At 53.0% G+C, this 12,862-nt stretch overlaps 1 protein-coding gene across 1 annotated transcript in view; it reads left to right on the top strand.

Annotated features, from left to right (window-relative positions):
• The window catches only part of DLL3 (delta like canonical Notch ligand 3), a 309,516-nt gene that overhangs the window by 36,955 nt on the left and 259,699 nt on the right, over nt 1-12,862 (top strand). The window contains exon 4 of the mRNA XM_050928471.1: nt 4,087-4,344. Within this exon, the coding sequence (XP_050784428.1) occupies nt 4,087-4,344 (258 nt within the window). The remainder of the gene's footprint in view (nt 1-4,086; nt 4,345-12,862) is intronic.

The following is a 12,862-nucleotide window of genomic DNA, read 5'->3' as shown; positions in this document are numbered from 1 at the left end:
AATATTTGTCCTTTTCAATGTACCGTATCGTATTATAGAGCAGTATAAACACGTCATGGTCTGTATCAGATTTTAGTTTCTACTGACTTCGCCAGTGCTTTTTTATGGAGCCTGTTGTAAAACTAGGCAAATATCTAGATGAGTGGATGTACCCCCCTGGAAGACCTCTGGGTACCCCTAGGGTTGTGCATACCCCTGGTTGAAAACCACTGCCTTAGAAGGACCACTAGGTCTTGCCTTGCCTGAGCTCTGGGACCTCGTTTCTGTCCGGATGCTCTATCGAGAGACGAGCTGAGTTCAGACTCTGTGCACCCAGAGCATACACCTGTTGAGACCAGGCAGCCTTTTCGGGATAATGGAGCATTGGTTAGTCATCTGGAATCTAGCCTCGGAGAGTGCTGAGGTGTGCATGGAAAAGCCAAGCTTAAGTCCGAGTTAATCTGGGCAGAAGCAGCTGCCCTGATATTCCCTGCTCTCCTGGAGTCCACCTTGTGTCTCTATACCTAGGCCTAGTACCGCCTAGGTTTCTGTCCTCACCCCTTCAGCCCTGCTGGGTCCTAGCTCTTCTCTTTCTTGGGTGGCTGGGGGTGAAGGGTTCCTGTCCGTCGGGGGTATGAAAAAGCCACTGTTCCACTAGCCAGCTCGGCTATGCCAACACAGCCATCAGTGGAGACACAGAGTGCTTCTGGTAGTTGGGAAGCTGGTGCTACCATACAGGCCAGCACTCCTCCTGTCGCATATGCTGCGTCTACACTAGGGAGCGATGCCGGTTTAGGCTCTGCAGGGTAGATACAGCCTCAGGGAGAGCTGTTATACACATGTGCCTCAATCCCCCTATCCCCAGAGGAGGCACTGACCCCTTCCCAGGCAGTGGGTAAACTGAGTCACACACTGTTCCTTAAAATGTTACAAGACATTCCCACATTCTCCATAGGGTGCTGGGTGTGGCGGTTGGGTGTGGGGGTAGAGGTGCAGGAGGAGAGAGGGGTGTGGGAATTGGGTGGGTGGGGAGGAGGCGGTAAGGGTTGGGTGGGGAGGAAGGGTGCTGGGTGTGTGGGGGGGCGCTAGAGGCAGGAGAGCGAGTGCTGGAGAAGGGGGTGTGGTGGGAACTCTGGCACAGATGGGAACGGCAGATGAGCACAGGCCCTCCCCCAGAGGCAGTGCTTCACCCCCTTCCTGCCTGGGCTGGGTCGGCCCCTCCCCAGACATATGGGGCAAGAAGGGGGCATTGTTCTTTCCCCTTACAGGTTGGTGCTAGTGTCATGGATTGCAAGGGAGTGGGGACAAAGCGGGGTCCCAGGTGGATGGAGGGGGGAGTGCTGTGTGGGGAGGAGGTGTAATTGGGTGCGGGGCACGTGCTGTGGGTACACCTACATGGCCCTATCTGTTAGGTGTGTGCAGGGTCATGGGCCTACTCGATCGGGGGTGTGTGTGTGTAAAACTAGATGTGATGTATCTTGATTTTTTTAGGAGGGTCTTTGGCACCATCCCACATGACCTTCTCCTAAGCAGCCTAGGGGCGTGTGGGTCTAGATGGAATGACTATCGGGTGCGTGCGCAGCTGGTTGAAAGACTGTGCTCGGAGCGTCATTATCAATGGTTTGCTGTGAGTTGAGAGGGGTCCCGCAGGGGTCAGTCCCGGGGCCGTACCATTCAATATTTTCCTTAATGACTTGGACAATGGAGTGGAGAAGATGCTTATAAAATCTGCAGATGACACCGAGCTGGGAGGGGTCGCGAACACTTTGGAGGACAGGATTGGAATGGAAAACGACCTGGACAAATTGGAGAATTGGTCTGAAATCAACAAGAGGAAATTCAGTGTGAAATCCTTCACTGGGGAAGGAAAAATCAAATGCTTGGGGAATAACTGGGAAGGGGATAATAGCGTCGAAAAAGAAACGGGGGAAACTAGTGGATATGAAACTGAATAGGAGCCGACAGTGTGGTGCAGTTTTAATCTATTATCATTCTGGGGCGTATTAACAGGAGTGTCGTATGTCAGACAGGGGAGAGAATTGCCCTGCTCTGTGCAGCACTGGGGAGGCCTCAGCTGGAGTGTGGGGTCCAGTTCTGGGCACTGCGCTGTGGGAGAGACGTGGGCAAATTGAAGAGAGCCCCGAGGAGAGCAACAAAAACGATCCAAAGTTTAGCAAACCTGCCCTAGGAGGAGAGGTTACAAAAATGGGGCCTGTTTAGTCTGGAGCAAAGCAGACTGAGCGGGGATCTGAGAACAATCGTCAAATACATTAAGGGCTGTTCTAAGGAGGACAGGGATCTGTTGTTCTCCGCGTCTGCTGAAGGCTGGGCTGGCTCCAGGGTTTTTGCCGCCCCAAGCGGTGGTGGGGGAGTCACAGTCGCGATCGGTGGCAGCTCCACAGCGCTGCTTTCTTCTTCGGCAGCAATTCGGCGGCAGGTCCTTCCCTCCAAGAGGGACCAAGGGACCCACTGCTGAAGAGCCCAACTTACTGCCTCTTCCCCTTGGCTGCCCCAAGCACCTGCTTGCTGGGCTGGTGCCTGGAGCCGGCTCTGGCTGGAGGGAGGACAAGGAAAAAATGGGCTTAATCTGCAGCAAGGGAGATTGAAGGTAGCTCTTCGGCGCTCTCAGGGGAGGGAAGCTCTGGAGTAGGCTTGCAAGGGAGGTTATGGAATTCCTGTCTCTGGACAAACACCCTCAGAACTAGGGTTATTTGGTCCGGACTCGACACAGGGGGGCTGGACTAGATGGTTTCTGGCCCCACATTGCTATGATTCAGTCTGCCTGGGCAGAGAGCGAGCGGCTGCCAGATGGGCAGATTCATGGGTGAGGGGCACTCAGTGGGGTAGCAGATGGAGAAGGGATCCCGGGTGGGCTGGGACGTGCCTAGGGGCTGGGATTTAAGCCAATGGAGTGAGGGGAGCTGGTGCAGCGAGTTCATTATGGGAATTAGAAAGAATTTGGGGGACTCTCTCCTGGGAAGCAGTGACTCTGAAAGATCTTTTTGGGTAGAGAGGAACAAATAATTGGCTGCCCGTGAGCTCCCAGTGTGACGCTGGGGCCAAAAGAGCCAAGGTGACCCTGGGATGTATGAACGGGAATCTCGCGTAGGAGCGGAGAGGTTATTTCCCCTCTGTGTTTGGTCCTGGTACGACTGCTGCTGGGATCCGTGTCCGGTTCTGGTGCCCACCATTCAAGGAGGATGTTGGTGAATCGGAGAAGAATCAGAGAAGAGACACGAGAATGATCAAAGGGTTAGAAAACCTGCCTGGTCGTGCCTGACTCAAGGAGCTTGATTTATTTAGCTTAGCAAAGAGAAGGTTCAGAGATGACCTCTTCTCCATCTATCAGGACCTACAGGGGGAACAAATATTTAATCAAGGGCTCTTTGGTCTCATGGAGAAACGTCAAACACGAACTGGAGGCTGGAAGTTGCAGCTGGAAATATTTAGGTGGGAATATCAGATGCACAATTTCAACAGTGAGGGGCATTACCCATTGGGACAACTGACCACAGGTCGAGGTGGATTCTCCATCCCTGATGATTTTAAACTTAAGACTGTGGATGTCTTACTAAACAGTCTGCTCTATCTCCAATGGGAAGTTCTCTGGCCTTGTTACACTGGGGTCACACTGGGTGATCGCAGAGGTCCCTCCTGTCCTCAGACTCTTGAAGAGTGACCCCTCCTCTGGGTAGGGATCAAAGGGCATTACCCAGGGCAGGGCTGGGGAAGAGAAGAGAGGCGTTCAGTACATTCCTGCTGCATGACTGTGGGGTGTATATGGGGTGGGGATGTCACATGTTGGGTCAGTATTATGTGTATTCCTCTAGTGGCTGGTCTGTATAGAGGATAATGGCCTTACTACTGCTGCTGGCTAATGGAGCTCCTCCTTCAGCTGAAGTGAGCAATGTCTATGCCTCGTCCCAAGGCCGTTTGACTTCAGCGGTGTCTGGCTCAGGCCTTTGTGCTGAAGGTCCTGGTTTTTGGTCCTGCCTCCTGAGGGGGGTGGTCATTGCAGGGAAGGGGGGAGGGGAAGCATTGTGCTTTTCCCAGGCTCTTCATTGACAGTCCATTTCTTCTCTTCCGCTCCCCCCCACAACCCGTCAGAGGATGCCCAGAATCTGATCAGCCGCCTGGCCACGCGGCGCCGGCTGGCGGTGGGCGAGGACTGGTCCCAGGACGTGCAGCTGGGTGAGCAGAGCGAGCTGCGCTATTCCTACCACGTGCTGTGTGACGAACACTACTACGGCGAGGGTTGCTCCGACTACTGCCGTCCCCGCGACGACCCCTTCGGGCACTATGCCTGCGACGAGCTGGGTGCCCGCGTCTGCCTGCCCGGCTGGAGGGGGGAGTACTGCTCCGAGGGTGAGTGAGTGATGGCCCCCCGGATACACCATACACGCCCACCTCTGAATACACCACTCCCCTTGGACCTCCGAATACACCACTCCCCTTGGACCTCTGAATATACCACACCCCCCGGATACACCATGCCCCCTGACCTCTGAATACACCATGCCCTCTAAATACACCTCGCTCCTTGGACCTCTGACTACTCCATACCCCCTGGATACACCATGCCCCTCAACCTCTGAATACACCACGCCCCTTGGACCTCTGAATATACCACGCCCCCTGGATACACCATGCCCCCTAACCTCTGAATACACCATGCCCTCTAAATACACCTCGCTCCTTGGACCTCTGACTACTCCATACTCCCTGGATACACCATGCCCCTCAACCTCTGAATACACCATGCCCCTTGGACCTCTGAATATACCACGCCCCAACCTCTGAATACACTACGTCCCCTGGATACACCACGCCCCCGACCTCTGAATGCACCATACTCCCCCGACCCCTCCAAATACATCTCGTTCACCCCCTCCCAGACTCCTCCAAATACACCTCACTAGCCCTCCTGACCTCTGAATATACCCCCTCTCGACTCTTCCAAATGCATTTTGTTCACACACACCCTGAACTCCTTCAAATATACCTCACTAGCCACTCCCCTGACCTCTGAATATACCACCCCCTCCAACCCTTCCAAACACATCTCATTTGCCCCCCGCAATTCCTCCAAATATACTTCACTAGCCTCCGCTCCCCCCCTAGACCCCTGAATATACCACACCCCCTGGATACACAACTCTCCCCCTTGGACCTCTGAATGTACCAGGCCCCCCAGACCTCTGAATATACCATGGCCCCTCAACCCCTCCGAATACACCTCGCTCCCTCTGACCTCTGAATATATCCCCCCTGTCATGGTATAATTCCCCACTCTGAACCTTAGTGTCCAAAAGATGGGGTACCACATGAATTTCTCTAAGCTCAATTACCAGCTTAGAACCTGTAGCGCTGCCACCAACCAGGAATTCCAGTGCCTGGTACACTCTGGTCCCCCCAAAACCTTGCCCGGGGACCCCCAAGACCTAGACCCTCTGGATCTTAACACAAGGAAAGTAAACTCTTTCCCTCACCATTGCCTCTCCCAGACTTCCCCTCCCTGGGTTACCCTGGAAGATCACTGTGATTCAAACTCCTTGAATCTTAAAACTGAGAGGAAAATCCACCTTCCCCCCTTCTTCTCTCTCCCCCTCCCAGAGTCTCCCTGAGAGAGACAGTAATCCTAACACAGAGAGAAAATTAACCTTTCTCTCCCCCTTCCCTCCTTTCTCCCCACCAATTCCCTGGTGGATCCAGACCCAGTCCCCTGGGGTCTCACACCAGAATAAAAAAACCAATCAGGTTCTTAAACAAGAAACTTTTAATTAAAGAGAGAAAAACAGTAAAAATTATCTTTGTAAATTTAAGATGGAATATGTACAGGGTCTTTCAGCTATAGACCCTGGGAATACCCTCCCAGCCTAAGGATACAAGTACAAATTAAAATCCTTTCAGCAAAATACACATTTGAACTCCTTCCAGCCAAATACACATTTGCAAATAAAGAAAACAAACGTAAGCCTAACTCGCTTTATCTACCTAGTACTCACTATTCTGACCTTATAAGAGCCTGTATCGGAGAGATTGGAGAGAAACCTGGTTGCACGTCTGGTCACTCTGAGCCCCCAGAGTGAACAACAACCAAACACTGACAGCACAGCACAAACTTCCCTCCCTCGAGATTTGAAAGTCTCCTGTCCCCTGATTGCTCCTCTGGTCAGGTGACAGCCAGGCTCACTGGACTTGTTAACCCTTTACAGGTAAAAGAGACATGAAGTACTCCTGTTCTATTAACCCTTACTTATCTGTTTGACACACCCCCCCCCACACCTAACCCCTCCAAACACACTTCACTAGCCCCCCACCCAGACCTCTGAATATACCATACTCCCCCGGACCCCTCCAAATACACCTTGCCCTCCTCAGACCTCTGAATATACCACACTCTCCCCCCTGGATTCCTCTAAATACACCTTGCTAACCCACCTAGGACCCTCTGGAATAAATCTAGCTCTGCCCTGACCTCCCCCCCCACCCCCCCTCCGAGAGGACATGCTGCCCCAGGTCTCCCCAAATACACCTCTCCCTCCCCCCTGGAGCCCCCTGAATAAACCTTGCTCCCACTGAATACACCTTGCTCCTAGCAGTGTACCTTGACCCCCTCAACACATCTCTCCCCCACCCTCCCTAAATACACTTCTCTCCCCCACGCCTCCAAACCTTCCCCAAAGACACCTCCTTCCCCTAAAGACACCTCACTCTCCCTGTCCCCCAAAACACACCTCACTCCCCCAACACACCTCAATCCACCCATGCCCCCCCCCACAAAATGTACCTTGCTCCCCCTGCCTCCCCCATCTCTCCCACCTGCTCACAGCACGACAGCCTAGTCCGTGCCCACCAGGGCGAACCCTCCTAGCTCAGCCGCCCGCTGTCCCCCAGTTCAGGCTAGCAATTTGCACCCCCCCACCCACCCCCTTTTTTCAGCCCAGTGCATCAACCCGCTGCCTGTGTGGAAAGAGAGGGCGCCCCAGGTCGCCGGCTTCCCCTCAGTTCAACACTGTCCTGATGGACGGCAGAGAGAGATCACTTGATCCTGACCTGTTAGGTTCGCTCCCTCTGGGGCATCTGGCACTGGGCTGGATGGACCTTTTGGTCTGATCCAGTATGGCCGTTCTTATGTCCTGAGTGCAGAGCGCCTGGCTTTGTTCAGCGTAAAACCGCATATAAGCTTGTTGAACGCCGCTTATGATAAAGATCTAGAGTAGGTGCAAGGAACAGGACTGGCCAGGCCAAGATGGTCCCTATGAATACGGTTACACTGTAATAACAGCCCCCTAATACTGAGTCTCAGAGCCTGGTCAGCTGACTCAGACTTGGGGAGCTTGGGCTGAACGTTGCCGTGTAGAGGCCCCATGGTGGGATTTCAGAGCCCGGGCTTCATCCCGATCCTGAGTGTCTCCGCTGCCGTTTTATAGCCCCGCAGCCCGAACCCAGCCACGGCTGTGCCACGGGTCTTTCACCGCTGTGTCGATGTCCCCGATGTGTATTCCGCACTTGGCTGATGGCAAGTGGTGTCCGTTGGTCGATGCCCATGCCGTTGTCCTCCTCGCACTCGGACCCCAGCATGGACCAGTGCCCCTCCAGTTTCTCCTTGACTCCAACTCAGGCCATGCGGAGGTCTTGGTGTCCATAACGATCCTTGTTCTTTCACAACCTGCAGGTATCGATCGCGTACGTCATTCTGTCGCCGTACTAGTTTACTGGTTTATAGGCTAGTTCTCCCTGCAGAGCAGGACTGTGCCCAGAGTCTCAGGATTTAAGAACTGGGTTGCCTGCCCCTGTTCCTTCTCCAGCAGCGACGAACACCAGGGGTGCCTTTGTGGTCTTGGAGATGCTCAGCAAGTGCAGCGTTCGCTCCTGCTTCGGGGAGGGAAGAAGCGGCAATGTCTGAAGGCCTGGAGACCGCAAATGGACCCAGACCCACAGGCAACCACCTCAGACTGTGACACATGCCCCTCTGAGCACAAGCACCTAGTAGGGAGGCTGCCAGCCCGGTTTTGAACCTGGAAATCCTCTTTTGGGGGTTTACCCCCCCATCCGACACTGAGACAAAGCCAGTATTGGATGGTGGACGCCATTTTGAGAAGGATGGTGCATGGGAGCTCATGCCTGTGGGGGCACAGCAACGCGTTCCTCCAAACGGCACCCCTCATGCGGCCCGATCTTGTACACACACTGTGCGTGTGAGGTCACGCCAGTGGGGGCGGGGCTGAGCATGCCTCCCCCTCCCCCCAGTGTTGCACGACTGCGTGTGAGGTCACACGGGTGGGGGCAGGCCCATGCCATTCCCAGAAGGACCGGCATGCCTGGTATTCCGGGAATATGTGAGCGGCCACCTGAGCTCTGGGATTGAGGCAGGGTCTGTTAAGCCCAGGAAACCCTCTCATGAGAGTAAGGGATGTGTCCATCAGTGATGTCGTGGAGCCACCCGCAATGCCATTTGTACCAAAACAAAATGGTTTCATGGAGGAAGCCATTTTGTAAAGTACACTGGGTGTCCTCACAGTGCGACCTCGCTGAAAGGACACACTGGCAGGGCAGGGTACCAGTACTTCAGAAACTCAGGGCTGCAGTAGATACAAAGACGGATTTCCTTCCAGAACAGCCTCTAAAAGAAAAGATTCCCCCCTGCCCCACCACCACCACCACTCGGTCCACATGAGGAGAGTCCTTGCGCGGGGGTCCTAAGTGCTTACAGCTGCCTAAATCTTCCATTTAAGAAGACGGCATGAAAAGGGAAGGATCCGTCGTTACCAACTCCACCTCCACCTCTTAGACTGAAGGATCGGTGTCCCATGGCTCCATCTGGGATTTCCACCCTGGACTTCCCTTCCACAGGACTACCTCAGTCTATGATGGATCCGTCCTCAGGCATACCAGCTCTGTTGGTACCAACCTCCAGTACTCCCCGTACTCCAGCTTAAATGGAGACCTTTACTACTCAGGAGAATATTTTTAGCCTTTATATACCCACAGTCTCCTCTGTAATCAGTCCAGTCCTCTTCAGAGACATCTCTACACCAAAAGAAATCACTTTGAAAATCCTACTATGTCTACAGGTTGGAGCATTCCTCCTCTGGTACTGCTGGTAAAACATGAGGTGACTTTTTCACCAGAGGAATCTGACCACGTGGACAAGACTTCAGCCCCTCAGAGAGAGAGATCGGTCCAGATAGAACCTCTAGGATTCCTTGGAGCCATCCACTTCCAAAGGGACCGATGATGTCCAATGCATTGGGGGACTCCCTTTCCCCCAGTCGGTTGACCCATCATATTGACCTTATGGGGGCTCCTGAGATCCAAGCAGGAATCGTTCTGGATCTGTGCAGGAATCGCACTTATCACCTTCCCCTACATGGTACCACAGGCTCCGTTGGGGCATGAAAAGGAGACTGTGACGGTTCTAATGGATGTGTCATTCTCCTCCCCCAATGAGGCAAATATGCCATCATCCCCTCTCCTGCCTGATGACTACAGGCAGTACCAGGAGCTTTTACAGAGGCTCGTGACCGAGCTCCAGATCCCTCTTGAGGAGGTCCATGACAGACAGTGTAGGCTCCTGGAAGGAAGCCATTTTGGAACTTGCTAGGCCCTCCTGTGCCCATCCCCCAAAAAGGCCAGAAAAGCAGAACTTGGTTCCACTGGAAGGGGCCCAGTTCTTGTTCACCCACCCAGTGCCGAACTCCTCGGTGGTACAGGCAGCCAGAGAACTGTCCATATTACAGTCCCCCAGGCCAAGTCCATCTGACCAGGGTGATAAACGCCTTGTCCTCTCATGGCGGAAGCTATTTTCATCTACCAGCCTCCAAGTTTGAAGGGCTAACTACCAGCCCCTGTTGGCGAAACGTGACTTCACAAACTCCGCTACATTGGTGGGGCTCAAAGATAAATTTCCCAGGAGGCCGAGGGCTGATTCCAAGCCCTCATCGATGAAGGCAGGTGGCTAAGCTGTCATTACTGGCCTCGTTGGGTGCAGCTTGAGCAATTGCCACAGCCGCTGTCATGAGACGTGAGTTGTGGCTTCATGCTTCAGGGTTCCCCAGGGAGGTCCAGAAAGCCACTGAACACTCGCCCTTTGAGGAATCTTATCTTTTCAATGAGAAGATAAGTGAGTCACTTCACTCCCTGAAGGACTCTGGGACAACCCTCTGCTCCCTGGGCCTTAGCCCTGAATCGAGAACACTCCAAACACAGCTCCAGGCCCAGCCATGTCTCCCCTGCACCCAGCACCTTTATGAACCACCACATAAACGACAGAGGGTTCACAGACAGAGATTGCTGGCTTCTTCCACCTCAGCCATCACTGCTCAAGCCCACCCACCAACCAAGGTTTCTTTTGAGATAGCTCTATCGTTGTGTAGCATTATTGATTCCCTCCCCTCCCACAAGCCTTTTGGTGGCCATCTCGCCCTCTTTGCACACCACTGGAGGGCAGTAACAGCAGAGATGAGTGGATGCTAGAGATAATCTACTTACTGATAATCCGTTATTGAGTTTCTCACCCCGCTTCCCTGTCCCAAGGAGATTTTTCCACCAGCAGCTGGGTTCTATCCACCAGTTGCTGCTCATGGAGCCTTGAGGCAAAGGGGTTCTACTCCCCACTCTTCATTGCTCCCAAGAAAAATGGAGGCTGGAGGCTCATTCTCAATCTTGGACAGCAAGTCAAGACTCCGAATGGTTACGCTGGCATCAATAATCCTCCCCTTAGAAGAGCACGTGTGGTGCATGGCTCTCAGCATGAAAGATACTTACTTTCATGAGGACATATATCAGCCGGACAGAAGGTTCCTCGGGTTTCTGGTAGGGCAAGAACCCTGCCAGTTCAGAGTCTTTCAGGACTAACCAGAGCACTGATAGTCTTCACGAAGGTCTTCTCAGTGATGGCGGCCGAGATGAGCCAAAACGGTTACACGGTCTTCCCATTCCGGGATGATTGGCTACTAACAGGCAAATCCAGGCAGGAGGTCAGTCACCAATCATATTCTTACTCTCCTGGCATCCCTGGGAGTCTACGTAAACAAAGAAAAGTCCACTTCACCTCCCACAAGGACGATAGACTTGATGGGGCATACCCTAATTTGGATCTCACCAAGGGCCTACCTCCCAATGGTGAAGAACTCAACTTGATAAGAAAAGTCACGCTCAAACCATGAACCACAGGGAAAGACAGCCTTTGACTATTAGGCCTCGTGTACACATGGCCTTGTGTACTTGGGTCATACCGTTTGCCAGGCTCCACTTGTTGTCTGCAGTCCTCTCTCTGCTCTGACAACATGAACATCAGGGTAACAGTTGTCATAAGTTCATAGACTTTAAGGCCAGAAGGAACCATCGTGGTCATCTAGGCTAACCTCGTGCACCTCACAGGCCACAGAACCTCACCCACCCACTCCTGTAATCGACCCATAACCTCTGGCTGAGTTACTAAAGTCCTCAAATCTTGATGTAAAGACTTCAAGTTACGGAGAGCCCACCAGTTACTCTAGTTCAAACCAGCAAGTGACACGTACCCCATGCTGCAGAGGGAGGTGGAAAATGCCCCCGAGTCTCTGCCAATCTGACCTGGAGGAAAATTCCTTCCTGATCCCAGATATGGGGATCAGTTAGACCCTGAATGTGTGGGCAAGAGCCATCAGCCAGACACCTGGGAAAGAATTCGTTATAGTAACTCAAAGCCCTCTCCAGCTAGTGTCCCATCTCTAGCCATTAGGGATATTTGCTAATAGCAGGCGGGACAGGGCCATCTGCCATTGTAGGCAATCTCTTCATACCACCCCCTCCATAAGCTTATCAAGCTCAGTCTTGTAACAAGTTAGGGGTTTTGCCCTTTTGGAGGCTATTCCAGAACTTCACTGCTATGATGCCTAGACGCCTGCCTTTAATTTCAAGTCTAAACTTCTTGGCCTGAAGTTCCAGCCAAGCTCAAGGCTTCTCTGGCTTGGTGGACAAACCAAGAGCCAGTGCGTGAGGGAGCCCCTTTTGTTGCATTCACACCCGATTGGGAGTGCACATGGGCAATCACCCCGCACAGGGCACAGGGACCCCTTGAGAAGCCAGAGTGCATATCAGTTGGCTATAGCTGAGAGCAGTCTGCCTAGCCTGTCATCCATTCCTCCCACTGATTCAATCAAGCCCTGTCCAAATAACATCAGACAACATGACGACTGTCTCCTACGTAAACGAACAAGGTGGAGCAAGATCTCTCCTTCTGTGTGCAGAGGCCATCAACTAATGGAACTGGTACGTCAGGAGCTGCACAATGCTCTTGGTGACATACCTACCAGGGGCACAGAATTCTTTGGAGGACAATCTCAGCAGACACATCTTCACAGACTGTGAATGGGACTTACACAATTATGGCCTGAACGAGAGATTCACCCAGTGGAAAATGCTATCATGGGTCCTGTGGCATCCCAGACAAACAAGGTTTCCCTATATCACTCCAGGACTGCTATGGGCAAGGCATGCTAGAGCAACACCCTTCTCCCACCTGAGATACGCCTTTCCTCCTCTCCCGCTACTACCACAGGCACTGAGAGTGATTCATCAGGACAAAACTCAAGTCATTCTCATTGCATACCATGGACCTCAGACAGCTTCCTTCTGCAAATGGTGGCACATCATCCCATCAGCATCCAACCCTTCCCCAACCTGTTGACGCAGGGGAACGGCACAGCCAGAATCCCTGCAACCCTGACCCCTTCCACCTTACTGCCTGGGCATCAGACCTCATAGACTCATAGACTCTAGGACTGGAAGGGACCTCGAGAGGTCATCGAGTCCAGTCCCGTGCCCTCCTGGCAGGACCAAATACTGTCTAGACCATCCCTAATAGACATTTATCTAACCTACTCTTAAATATCTC

This window comes from Gopherus flavomarginatus, chromosome 18, assembly GCF_025201925.1.
Source record: "Gopherus flavomarginatus isolate rGopFla2 chromosome 18, rGopFla2.mat.asm, whole genome shotgun sequence".
NCBI lineage: Eukaryota > Metazoa > Chordata > Testudines > Testudinidae > Gopherus > Gopherus flavomarginatus.
Note: the sequence above shows the minus strand (reverse complement) of the source record. Positions and strands in the feature narration are given on the sequence as shown.